Here is a 14193-nt window from a genome sequence, read left to right as displayed (position 1 = left end):
CTCATGCCAGTTGGAGGAAAGTGAGTGTAGCATTAGGCTTCTAATGAACCCTCCTGCAAACATCTGACAGTTTGATCTCACCAATGAGAAGCACATACTTGGCTAAAGTTCCTGGGAGCATAAAACACAACCCTGCAATATATCACTCAGAGATAGTAAGAACTGCTGTTGCTGGAATCAGAGCTAACACAGTGTGGAGCTGGAGGAACACAGCAGGCCAGGCAGCATCAGTGGAGCAGGAAAGCTGACATTTTGGGTCAGGACCCTTCAGAAATGAAGGATCCTGACCCGAAACGTCAGCTTTCCTGACCCTCTGATGCTGCCTGGCCTGCTAAGTTTCTCCAGCTCCACACTGTGTTATCCCTGCAATTTGTCAGTAACTTTGTGAGGGACAGAAACTGATAGAAACAAAAAAGTTGTGAATGTTGTTGGTTTTTTAACCATAACTTTAAAATAACAGCTTTTACTATGCCTCAGTTGTGTTGATTTTCCATAATCTGCCAGATCCCACATCATTTCCTTTGATTTATTTCTAGGTTCATTAACATTAAAGATTTGTGGGAAAGACTCTTTGGCAATAAAACTGAACAACAGACCATCAAAGCGCGAGTTGGAGGAAAAAAACATTATTCCTATGCAGACAGATGAAGAGAGACTTGAAATGAGGCAGCAAATTGGAACAAAGCTGACAAGGTTGGTCATAAAAATAAAATCCATGAATTATATTTCAGTAAGTATGTGAAATTTGCCTTTCCTGCCTTTGTGTAATTTATGTTTACAAGACTTATAGGGATTATGAGTCACCTACTGAAACTCAACTTTTCCACAGCTTTGATATCAGCATTATTCACCACTCAGACGGAAATGTAAGTATGGAACATTGGATGTCTGCAGTACACCCAATACAGAGCTTTGACAGTAACGAGTGTGCATCAGGTGGTCAGAGATTTGAAAACCATGTTTTGACACTTAGCAGAAATTGGATACGTGGGCAATTAAAGTGGTCATTGTGACTTAATCTCACTGACCACATTACTTTCTATCAGAGTGATTCTATCTTTCTGCTTTTCTACCTTTCTATTTATATTTCTGTCTGTCGATCCATGGTGACCAATGCTTGTTGGTCTAGGGGTATGATTCTCGCTTAGGCTACTGTTGATATGTATGAGGTCCCGAGTTCAACTCACACACAAGCCCAGGTTTCTTGAGCTGTGAAGTTGTGCTGCAGCTGTATAAAACCCTGGTTAGACCACACTTGGAATATTGTGTTCAGTTCTGGTCGCCTCATTGTAGGAAGGATGTGGAAGCTTTAGAGAGGGTGCAGAGGAGATTTACCAGGATTGGGCCTGGACTGAAGGGCAGGTCTATTGAGGAAAAGTTGAGGGAGCTAGAGCTTTTCTCATTGGAACGAAAAGGATGAGAGGTGACTTGAAAGAGGTGTACAAGATGATGAGGCATAGATAGAGTGGATAGCCAAAGACTGTTTCCCAGGGCAGAAATGACTATTACAAGGGGACATAATTTTAAGGTGATTGAAGGAAGGTGTAGGGGGAGATGTCAGAGGTCGGTTCTTCACAGAGAGCGGTTGGTGTGTGGAATGTGCTGCCAGTGGTGATCATGGAGTCAGATACATTAGGGATATTCAAGCAACTCTTGGATAGGCACATGGATGATAGTAAAATGAAAGATATGCAGGATAGTTTGATCTTAGAGTAGGATAATTTGTGGCACAACATTCTGGGCTGAAGGGCCTGTACTGTGCTGTATTGTTTTATATTCTATGTTCTCAACCCTGCTGTTTTGAGCTGACGAGCAGGATGTCTGCATGAAGGTAGTGAGGTCTTTCTTTAAAAACTGCAGGTAAACCCCATTTACATCATTGGGAGCATTTGCAATTTTTTACCCAAGGCTTGGAAATGGTCATAAATTGTGTATTTTCTGCTTCGTTCCAGGGTTAAAGATGCTGCCTGACAGCTCAAGAAAAATTAGTATGGGAGGGGAGGAACAGTCTGTAGGTACCTACAGATGGAATGAGGAACAGTATTTTGCTGAGAGAATATGAGGAGTCAGGGTCCAGATTATGAAGCAGATCCTTTCTATTAGTAATCTGTAGCATAAGGTTGTAGAGTTGCGCGCTGAGACAGTATGTTTGGCTGCAGACGTTTCATTACCCTGCTAGGTAGCATCTTCAGTCTGCCTCAGGTGGAGTGTTGGTATTCTATCCTGCTTGTTATTTATATGCCTTGGCTTGCTGGGGTGATTGGCATTACTTCCAGTTCTGTTTTCTTTTGGCACAATCTACCTGTCATGAATCCATTCTGGCTCTCACAATCAACTGAAATTTTCCAGGTGTTCAGTTATCTCATACATTATTGTAGGCTCTACCACAGCTGTTAGACTAGAATGATGCTCCATAATGGCTATTAAAGGAAGCCTTTGGATTTATTTGTGCAATGAATTCATCTAAGTAGTTGAAAATACTTTGCAAATTCAGATATAATGCTTTTAACTTTATCATTCTTCCAAATTTCCCTTACATCACCTTTGTCTTTAACGGTCTATTAGCTTTGTTACCCACACTACATATTGTTTTTACCTACTGCTTGTTTTTACCTAAAATACTGTTTTATTCTGGAGCCTTGTTTTCAATTTACCTTTGCTTGAATCCTCTTAACACCTTAGTCAGCTACTCTTTCACCAGTCCTTTATTCATCGGGATCAATTATTTATTTGCCAATCCTATGATGTGAGTATAGTTTACATGGAATCAGTCCCAAGGGTACTGCCTACATTATTTCCCCGTATAGATTTTGGTGCACCATGAAATTAAATCTCTGACTTCCACACAACTTCTTAAGTCTCACATTTAATCTAATTTGTTTAATTCAATACTAATTCTGTACAACTCAGGTAACAAGCTACAGATTAAAGTTTTAGAGAAGATTTGTAGCTTGGGTGTCAATGACGTATAGACTTGCTCGCTGAGTCAGTGTATTTGATCGCAGACGTTTCGTCACGCTGCTAAGTCATATCATCAGTGCGCCTCTGGTGAAGCTTTGGTGTTCTGTCCCACTTGTTATTTCTCTGCCTCAGTTTGCTAGGGTTGTTGGTACCACTCCGGTTCTGTTTTCCAGTATTGGATCCAGTTCAATGTGTTTGTTGATGAAGCTCCATCTCAGATAGACCACTTACAAATACTGAGAAGACTGTCCTAGTACGTAGACTGATTTATAACTACAGAGACGCCAAAAAAACTGACTTCCTGGCTGCACTGGAATCAATGCTAAAGAGCAACGGACTCACAGGGGGAATACATCAGACCATCAGACAGATGATAGTCCCAACACAGAGCAGAAATGGTAAGTGAAACACATTCAAGACAGAAGAGAAGAAAACCCTGGAAAGACTCAAGAAAGATAGAAACATAATCCAAGTGGCGGATAAAGGATGCATGACAGCAATCCTTAATAGGGATAACAAGGTGTGGAGCAGGATGAGCACAGCAGGCCAGTTAGCATCAGAGGAGCAGGAAAGCTGACATTTCGGGCCTGGACCCTTCTTCAGAAGTCTTTAATAGGGCTCATTACATCGAGAAAGCTAATGTACTACTGGCAAATACTGACACCTACAAACAGTTAGCGATAGACCCAATACCACAGTTGGAGAGATAGTAGGAACTGCAGATGTTGGAGAATCTGAGATAACAAGGTGTAGAGCTGGATGAACACAGCAGGCCAAGCAGCATCAGAGGAGCAGGAAGGCTGATGTTTCGGGCCAAGATCCTTCTGAAGAAGGCCTACACAGCTCAGGAGGTATCTGCAAAACAGACTACCAAGAAATAAAGCCAGATGGATCCAATACACCCTGCTTCTATGGACTCCCTAAGGTACACAAGCCAGGAGTCTCCCTCAGACCCATTGTCTCACTACCAGCCACACTAACATATAGACTAGCCAAAGAACTACAATGGAAACTGAAATACATAGTTGACAACTCCACCCGCTCCATCCACTCATCCCAAGAATTCCTCAACACCATCAAGGACACCAGAATAGATTAGGATGAGATAATGACACAGCACTATTTATATCCATTAACATGAACCTAGCCAAAGAGACACAATTGCCACATTGCTGAACAAATCAGGAAGGCAGGCACTCCATACACCAACAGCACCAACAAGGACAACACTCTGAAACTGCTGGATCTGTGCCTGACAACTCACTTCACTTTCAACGACCATATATTCAAACTAATCAATGGAACACCAATGGGATACCAATATCAGGATTGATAGCAGAAGTGGTAATGCAAAGGTTAAAATGGACAGCACTCCCCACTATACAACCCAGGCTTTGGGTCTGCTATGTACATGACACCTTCGTGATTATCAAACGCACAAGACTAGAAGAAACCCACCAACACATAAACAACATCCTTGCCAGAATAAAATTAACAAAAGAAAAAGAGAACAAACTGACAGCACTTCCTAGACATAGGGGTAGAGCATAAGAACAACAGGGAACTCCAGACTGGCATATGACAGAAAGACCACACATACGGGTCAGATACTTAATTACACCAGCAACCACCTCAATACCAATAAACAAAGCTATGGAGATTATGGTTGCAAAATGACTGTGGTTGGAGTCTAAATACTCCAACATACATATCTTTTAGAAGAGATGGGTAAAATGAGGAAAAAAAACGGCTTGTATTTACAATAAAGAATGGGATAAATAAAAGTCAATGGCAAGAATGGATCTTTGCTCTGAAAATTAAAAAAATAGTTTAAGTAAAAGTAAGATACTGCAAGGAAAGCAAACATTGCTGGGATTTGTTTACAAGCCCCCTAATAGTAGCCCTAAATCCAGAAATTCGAAATTTAACCACTATGGGTAATATTGCAATCATGAAGACTTTAATCTTCAATTATACTTGGAAAACTCAATTGCAATAATAGTGAAGAGAATGAATACAAGCAGTTTTACTAGGTCATTGAGTTTAAGAACCAATTAGGGAATAGCCTGTTCTGGATCTAGTATTTTGCAATGAGCAAATAATAACCTAGAAGTAAAAGAGTCCCTAGAGGAAGAAGACTGGAATATGACTGAATTTTATATTCAGTTGAAAGTGATGCAATTATGTCTGAAATTAAATCTAAACAAATCAAACTATGTCGAAATGAAAGGTGAGTTAGCTAAGGTCAATTACTGCCTTATATTTAATAGCTTATTTAATAGTTTACTTTTTCTCATTTTTTGAAAAGAATTTATAGAATGACTTTTGCACAAGGTCTCATAATAACAGACATGAGTAGTTAGGAATTGCATTTTGCAAGCTGTGATGCAGTGCTGGAGTATGCATATTGAGGTAGATTGATTAGATAGTTCTGCTCAGTTCACAGAGGTGGCTGCTAAGCTCCCAACTTTGTTCTTATTTCAATATGCACCCCCAAGAATACACTATTTCCCCGGCTATGCTCCCTCAGTCCCTGTTTGCCCTCTTCATATCCTTAATTGTCCTCCACAGCCACTCATCCAGGGTCTGTTATGGTGAGATCTCATGATGTCTTCGAAATGCACATGATTTTTAGTTCTATTTTCTAACACCCCAATAAAGCTGTTATTCAAACGTACTTTACATTAAAAAATCTCTTTGCATGGGCAAAATAAAAATAAACAAATTAAACTTCCTAATCAACGACACATAGTCCTTTAACAACTTCTAAAACTATAAATCAAAATGTGAGCTGGAGCTTCTGAAATTCATCCAAGTGTTCAGAATAGAATTGGCTGTAATAATTTTGTAATAATTTTACTACAAAAAATTGTTTTCACATAGATGAAACAGGTCAATTTTCTTTCCAGCTGTAGCACATGTCTGATCAATCAAAGCAATTCTCAACCATGGGAGTGTTTAGTTTTCTAAGTGGAAGCCGTTGAACTTTTTTTGAAGTTATTAAGACTCTGGGCACATAAGTCACTACTGATTGTTGCTCAAGGAATTCTATGCAGTGTTTTCTTTAATTTAGAATACATAAGAATACTTTTCCAAATGACAAAATTATTCTAATGCATCTCAATATTCCACTAATGCTTATCGATTAATGATCAACTTAAATAAACTTTTGAAGAAAGAACCCATCGATGATTCACTGTTGGTGAAAAGCATCTATACTACAGTACAGCATCTAATCATGACGTTCAATGTCGTCTAACTATATGGGCTTTCAATTAAGAGACAAAGGAGGCCTTTCAGGCTTTTTAAACCTGCTCCACCATTCAATAAGATTGTCACAAATCTGTCTGTATTCTGAATTCCACGTTTCTATCCACCCCTAACAACCTTTGATTCCCTTGCCTACCAAGAATCTATTTATTTCTGTTGGAAGATATTCAGTGACCCTGTCTCCACTGCTTTCTGAGACAGAGTTCCAAAGTCACACAACCCTCTGAGAGGAAAAAAAACATAATTTCTTTGTCCTAAAATGGTGGCCTCTAATTTTAACAGTGACCTGTGGTTCTGGATTCACCCACAAAAGCAAACAGCTTTGTCAAGACCATTCAGGATTTTATAAACATAGTCAAATTGTCCCTTGCTTTTTTTAACATCCAACAAAAACGGACTCAGTTTGTCCAATCTTTCTTCATCAGATAACCTGTTGCTATCAATCTAGTAAAGCGCCTCTTGTGGAGATGCAATGGCCTAGTGGTATTATCATTGGACTATTAATCCCGAGATCCAGGTAACATTCTAGGGACCCAGGTTCAAATCCTGTTACAAAAAATGGTGGAATTTGAATTCAGTAAAAACATCTGGAATTAGGAGTCTAATGATGATCATGTTGATTGTCAGGAGAAAAATCGTCTGGTTCTCTAATGTTCTTTAAGGAACGAAACTGCCACCATTGCCTTGTCTGACCTACAAGTGACTCCAGATCCACAAAAATGTGGCTGACCCTTAAGTGCCCTTCTGGTAATTAGGGATGCACAGTAAATGCTAGCCTAGCCAGTGACGCCCTCATTCCAAGAATGAGTAAAACGTCCTACCTTAAATGCATATGCGTTCTCACTTAAATAGGGGGACCAAAACTGCATACAATATTAAAGATGGGGTCTCATGGGTATCCTGTATAAATGAAACATCCATACTTTTATGTCAGTTCTACGATTTTGACATCCTTGATCCTATTCCTGCCTCCATTACCAAAAGGAAATATGCCCCATCTTCATTCTATCTAGACTGTGTTGATCTTGATGTGGTCAATTTATCATAAATATATCATAGAATCCCTACAGTGTGGGAACAAGCCATTTAGCCCAACAAGTCCACACCACCCCACTGAACAGCATCCCACCCAGACCCATTCCCCTAATCTCCGTGTCTAACCCACCTAACCTAAACATCCCTGGGCACTATGGGCAATTTAGCATGGCCAATCCACCTACCCTGCTCATGTTTGGATTGTGGGAGAAAATCGGAGCACCCTGAGGAAACCCATGCAGACACAGGCAAACCCCACACAGACAGTCGCCGGAGGTTGGAATCAAGCCTGGGTCCCTGGCGCTGTGAGGCAGCAGTGCTCACTACTGAGCCAGCTTGCTGCCCACAAAGTATCTCACCGTGCCTCACTTGTTGTGAGGTTTTCCAAATGACTGTATTTCACAATTGATTGACCATGAAGTGTTTTGAAATGCCCAGCTGATATCAGAAGATGCTATATAATTACAAGTTTTCTTTGCCCTGCTTTACTTTGCTCTTTGGGCAACCTATTGTCTGGCCAATCCTTCTATTAGTTTGCCATTTACTAACTTGCTGCTATGACACAGAGTTTGGACAGACAGCCAAACCATATCAACCTTTCTACCTCTATTCTCCACACACTAAAATTCAACTGGTGAATACCCCCAATAGTTATTCCACCAGTTCCCAACCAGGCTTTTTAATTATCAGTCACAGACTTTGTGAATAATTAATTGCATACACCAACTGTTTGGTATTTCAAACAGAAGACAACTATTTATTAAATACACAATAACTTAAGCAGGGGAGAAAGTAAACTGTAAAACATTTGTTTCCAACCTCCATTCACAGAACATACAGACAGAAAAACGAACATAATTATGGGCGGCACAGTGGCTCAGTGGTTAGCACTGCAGCCTCACAGCACCAGGGACCCGGGTCCAATTCCAGCCTCAGGTAACTGTCTGTGCGGAGTTTGCACATTCTCCCCGTGTCTGTGTGGGTTTCCTCTGGGTCCACCGGTTTCCTCCCACAGTCCAAAGATGTGCAGGCTAGATGGATTGGCCATGCTAAATTGCCCACAGTGTTCAGGGGTGAGTGGGCTATAGGGGCATGGGTCTGCGTGGGATTCTTCAAGGGATGGTGTGGACTTGTTGGGCTGAAGGGCCTGTTTCCACACTGTAGGGAATCTAATCTAATCTATGCAATGAAAGAGAAGATACTAATCAAAATGGCCACGTTACCTAAATGGTTTTCATGATGAGCTATTTCACTGGCATAAATGTGGACTGTTTGGTTCCTTTCCTGGAACCGCTGATTATGGTCACCTTCTCAGTACACGCTGGTAAAGGAAGTAATATTTCTAACTCAGCTTTCTATTCTCTGGACTTCCAAAGGTTGGTGTGACAAATTAGGCAGGAACTTTCAAGTCTTCTTGCTGTATTATCAACAGCCAATCTCACCTCCACAGAAAACACATTTTAAAAAAGCAACTTAAATTCTAGTTCTGACCTGATAGACTAAATGTTGCTCCTCCCAGCCTCAATTGCTATTCAAGATCTGCTTGAGCATAGGGTCATTTCTAGTCTTCCCAGAACCAGTTCCCAAGTACTGACCTTGTTAATAGCCAACTTCTACTAACTTTAAATACAATGCTGTTCCTGTTGTCACTATGTTTGTAGGAACCCTTTTGATTAATACTCGGGTTGCAATTAGCCTCCAGGCCTCCAGCCTCACAACCAAGCATAAAGCTTATTTGGTGTTTTCTTTTCCTTTTACTACTAGTTGTCCCAAAGTAAACAAAGCGTTCCTAGCTCACAATCCTGAGTTCATAGCTCCATGCCAAAATTCATAAAAGAATGAACATAAAAATAATTAAAAATTAAAGGGTTTTACCATGATCAGCTGAGTGACTTCCCACCAGTGAACGAACTAGGATGTTACCTTAAAGCAAAGTTGTCATGCTGATACAGATTTGCCACTATAATCCAGCTGTATGTGACAGGAGCTATCCTATTATTTGCCTGATCTACACTATACTTAAGAAAGGAAGAAGAAAATGTCGATATTCAAAATGATTTATCATATTACCATATACAAAATCATATGAGATTCAATGTCTTGTGTATTACATGCACTTTCTTTAAGTGCTAACACTCACAAGAAATTTCTGCCAGACTTTTCATTCAAGTTATAACTGACTCCAAATCTGTTTAATCAAATCAAATTTCATCTTCCTAATTATGATTGACTGCTTTTGGCTGACAATTAAATTGTTCTTCCAGTTCCAGCACACCAAGCTGTTGGTAGATTAGAGGGCTAATCTAGTCCTCCCAACAATTTTAAAGATAAAAGGTTAAATAAGTGTTCCTTCTTTTTCTTTCTTGTCTGCCATCACTACTCCTCACCCCTTTGTTTCCTGTGCGACTTTCCAGTACCATCTGATCTCCCAGTGCCACTAGCACCTAGCTACTTCACTTACCCATCATCATCTGTCCTCCAACCATTATCAGACTTGTCACCCAAGCATATGCCCTCTTAAATTTTGCAGTGTGACCCTCATTGAGCTGCAAGTTACGCTTTGCTATATTAAAGTTCTGACTGTGTGCTGTATTTACTGTAAGTAGCATAAGCATGTAGTCAGCATACTTTACTCTTAATAATAAATAAATACTTACAACTGAGCCCCCAGACAAAGAAATCAAAATGAATTCATTAACAACAGACAACCCTATCAATACTTAAATTAATATTCACTGAGGCCTTCAGTGATATATGTGACTAACTATATAAATCTGTCAGAATGTAACATAAACACAATGGGTTCAGTCATACTCCTTTGTTCTTCTTCTGCCAACTGAAAATTATTTCCCAAGTCACCTTCCTCTCTTCTACATCAACAGCTGTCTTCACCGATTCCTAAACTTATCATTTCCTTTAAAGACATTGGGCTGAATCTTATGCATTTTTGGCAAAATGTTAATTGTGTCGAATATTTTGCTGCGGGTGCTAGTGAAACTTCTTGTGTCTTATGTGATGGTACTATGGCTTTAAGAGGTATATTTTGTCCTGGGTCCTTTTTTTAAGAGAGATTTTAAGGCAAAAGTATTGAGTAGCCTACGCAGAGTCTCTAGAGTAAACACTTTGTGTGGCCTTGGGTTTTTGTTTTGAAGTTGGAACAATAGGAGCAACGTGAATGGGAGTGGTCAAGCTCCAATGGAACCAGGGTTTTTAGGTTTTAGTTTTCAGTGGCAATTGTTGTTCAGGGCTCAGCAATGTTTGGAAGCTGCAGTACATCTCTCACTGCTAATCGCTCTCAGAGTTTTCTCTTGATTATTTTTTCCTCCTGCTGCTGGAATTGCATGTGAGACAATCTGTTTTCCTGAGCTTGCCTTTTTCCAAGGGTGAACTTATGGGATGTTACTATATTGGAACAGTTATTGTTTCGTAGTAAAAATAATCTAATATATGTTAAGATTTCTAATAGAGTTACAACTAAGCTAATTCTTGCCTTTATTCCTTCTTTTATTGAATTTTAACTGTAGCGTATGAATAAAGTGTGTTTTACTTCAAATCTGGTAGTTTGACAAATGGAATTGCATCTGAAATGCAACACCTTGTACTTACAATTTTAACTACATCTTATAATGTGCTGTACCTTGAACATTCATCACTTAGCGGATATATGCTGAAGGACCAGCATCGCTCACACTCATGCCACTTTTAAAAGGCTGCTGTGCACCCAGAGGAGCACTAGCATTCTAAAGCTGCTCTGCTTGGTGACAGACATTCAGTGTGAAGATGTTGGAGAAGGGGAAGATGGCACTGTGATTCTGTGACAGGAACAAGCAGATCCTGATGGAGAGATGGTACAGGGGAGGGCTTCCTCTTCACACAGGATTGGAAGAGAAGGGAATGAGACCAGAAACTGACAGCTTGTTACAAAAAAACTTCCTGGGCCAGTAGGCTCTAGTGGCTAGCAGGCTCTCTCCACCTGTTGTGACATGTTTTGGGAAGGAAAGAAAGGAAAAGAAAAGTACTTTTATACGTGCTTTAGTGGCATGGTTCACATTGCACTGTATGTGACCTATCACAATTGCATAAATTTGGTTGGTTTTGTACTATATTTGTTGACTTTCTGTGGGCCAAATGTAACAGTGCCAACATGATGCCCAAATTCATGTCCATGTAAGATGTATGGATCAATATCTGTGTTGAAAACATATGGAAGCAAGACAAAAAAGGTCTACATGGGGCAATGGGTTATGCTGCCACATTTGTCTGTTGTGTGAAAACATCCCTGTTCGTTCCCTGACCTCTGTGCAAAAGCGTTGTTGTGAGTGAAGTTGTCAGTGATGTCCAGGTGAGAGAGGGGTGCAGCACAAAGGGATGACTTAGGATGGCCAGAGATTAGGGACCCTACACATCTGTGTCCTGAATACTGCCTGGGTCTTCATACAGAACACAGAACATAGAACAGTACAGCACAGGAATGAGCTATTCAGTCAATGGTGCTGTGCAGAACTTGATGCCAAATTAAACTAATCCCTTCTGCCTGCTGTTGGTCCATCCCTGCATATTCATGTGCTTATCTAAAATTCAGCTGAAAGCCCCTATCGTATCTGCCTCCACTATTACCCCTGGCAGTTCATTCCAGACTCCTACCACTCTTTGTGTAATATACTTGCCCCTCATATCTCCTTTGAACTTTCTCCTTCTCGCCTTGATTGCATGGCCCGTAATATTAGATATTTCAACTCTGGGAAAAAGATTCTGACCGTCAACTCTATGCATCTCATAATTTTTTAGATTCCTTTCAAGTCTCCCCTCAGTCTCCGCTGTTCCAGAGAAAACAGCACGTGTTTTTCTAGCCTCTCCTTATAGCTCATAACCTCTAATCCAGGCGGCACGGCAGCTCAGTGGGTAGCAAAGTGGCCTCAGAGCATCAGGGACTTGGGTTTGATTCCACCCTTGGGAGACTGTCTGTGTTGAGTTTGCACATTCCCCCATGTCTGCATGGGTTTCCTCTTGGTGCCCTGGTTTTCTCCCACAATTGAAAGATGTGTAGAGTTGGTGGATTGACCATGCTAAATTGTCCATAGTGTTCAGGGATGTGTAGATGGGATGGGTCTGGGTTGTATGCTCTGAGGGGCAGTGTGGACTTGTTGGGCTGAAGTGACTGCTTCCATGCTGTAGTGATTCAATGATATAAACCTTTTCTGCACCCTGTCCAAAGCCTTCACATCCTTCCTGTAATGTAGCAACCAGAATTGAACACAATACCTTAAGTGTGAACTAGCCAAAGTCTTATAAAGCTGCAACCTGACATCCTGACTCGTGTACTCAGTTTTCTGACCAATAAAGGCAAGCATGCCATATGCCTTTCTTACCACTCTATCTACTTGTGGGCCACATTAGGGAAGCTGTTGATTTGAACCCAAGATCCCTCTGTTCGGGGTCCTGCCATTAACTATCATTTTCCTTAATGTTTGATCTCCCACAGTGCCGCACCACATACTTACTTACTTGCCTCATACTCCTTTTGCCATTTCTCTACCCATATCTGCAACTGGTCTATATGCTGCTGTATCCTTTGACAAACTTCTACACTACCAACTAACTCCGCTGATTTTTGTGTCACCTGCATACTTAATAACCCATCCATCCACATTTTCATCAAAGTCATTTATATTTATCACAGACAGCAAAGACCCCAGCAGAACACCACTCATCATGGACCTCCAGCCAAAAAAAATACACTTCCACCACTACCCACTGCCTTTTATGGGCAAGCCAATTTTGAATCCAAACGGCCAGGTCACCATGGATCCTATGCATCTTAACTTTCTGGATGAGCCTAACATGAAGGACCTTGTCAAAAGCCTTACTAAAATCCATGTAGACAGCATCCACTGCTCTCCCTTCATTGATTACTTCGTCACATCCTCAGAAAGTTCAATCAAATAAGACATGACCTGCTCTCCGCAAAGCCATGCTGATGTCCCTAATTATGCCGTGCTTTTTCAAATATGTGTAAATCCTGTCCCTAAGAATTCACTTCAATAGCTTCCCAACCTTCGAAGTCAGATTATAGTTTCCTGAAATTTCCCTATTTCCCTTCTTGAACAAAGGAACACCATTAGCTACTCGCCCATCCTCTGAGACCTCTCTACTGACTAACGAAGATACTAAGGTATTGGCCAAGGCCCAAGCAATCTTCTCCCATGCCTGTCTCAACAACCTATGTAGGTATCATTGGGCCCAATGGATGTATCCATCTTAATGCTCTTCAAGAGACCCTATAGGGGCAGCACGGTGGCTCAGTGGTTAGCACTGCAGCCTCACAGCACCAGGGACCCGGGTTCGATTCCGGCCTCGGGCACCTGTCTGTGTGGAGTTTGCACATTCTCCCCGTGTCAGCGTGGGTTTCCTCCAGGTGCTCCGGTTTCCTCCCACAGTCCAAAGATGTGCAGGCTAGGTGGATTGGCATGCTAAATTGCCCATAGTGTTCAGGGGTGTGTGGGTTATAGGGCGGCTGGGTCTGGGTGGGATATATCAAGGGGTGGTGTGGACTTGTTGGGCCGAAGGGCCTGTTTCCACGCTGTAGGGGATCTAATCTAATCTAATCATACCAAAGGGGATCTAATCTATACCACATTTTCCTTGATCTCAAAATGCCTTAGCAAATTAGCATGCTGCATGCTAATCTCATATCATCCCGATCCTTCTCCTGGATTAATACTGATGCAATGTACTTATTTAGGATCTCGCCCAAATCTTCTGCCTCAAAGCATAAGTTCCCTCTTTTATCCTTGAGTAGTCTCCGTAGGTATCCTCTTGTTTTAATGTTTATATAGAATGCCTTGGGATTCTGTTTCACCCTATTTCCCAAGGTCATTTCATGGTCCCCTCTTGCACTTCTAATTCCCTGCTTGAGTTTTTTTCCTG

At 41.1% G+C, this 14193-nt stretch overlaps 1 protein-coding gene across 10 annotated transcripts in view; it reads left to right on the top strand.

The window, feature by feature from the left end:
- Window positions 1–14193, top strand: part of phactr1 (phosphatase and actin regulator 1) — a 537086-nt gene that overhangs the window by 487878 nt on the left and 35015 nt on the right. For all 10 annotated transcript variants that reach the window (XM_059653713.1, XM_059653742.1, XM_059653702.1 and 7 more), the window contains one exon: window positions 537–693. In XM_059653713.1, coding sequence (XP_059509696.1) covers window positions 537–693 — 157 coding nt within the window. The remainder of the gene's footprint in view (window positions 1–536; window positions 694–14193) is intronic.

Source organism: Stegostoma tigrinum, chromosome 2 (assembly GCF_030684315.1).
Source record: "Stegostoma tigrinum isolate sSteTig4 chromosome 2, sSteTig4.hap1, whole genome shotgun sequence".
In the NCBI taxonomy this organism is placed as follows: Eukaryota; Metazoa; Chordata; class Chondrichthyes; order Orectolobiformes; family Stegostomatidae; genus Stegostoma; species Stegostoma tigrinum.
Note: the sequence above shows the minus strand (reverse complement) of the source record. Positions and strands in the feature narration are given on the sequence as shown.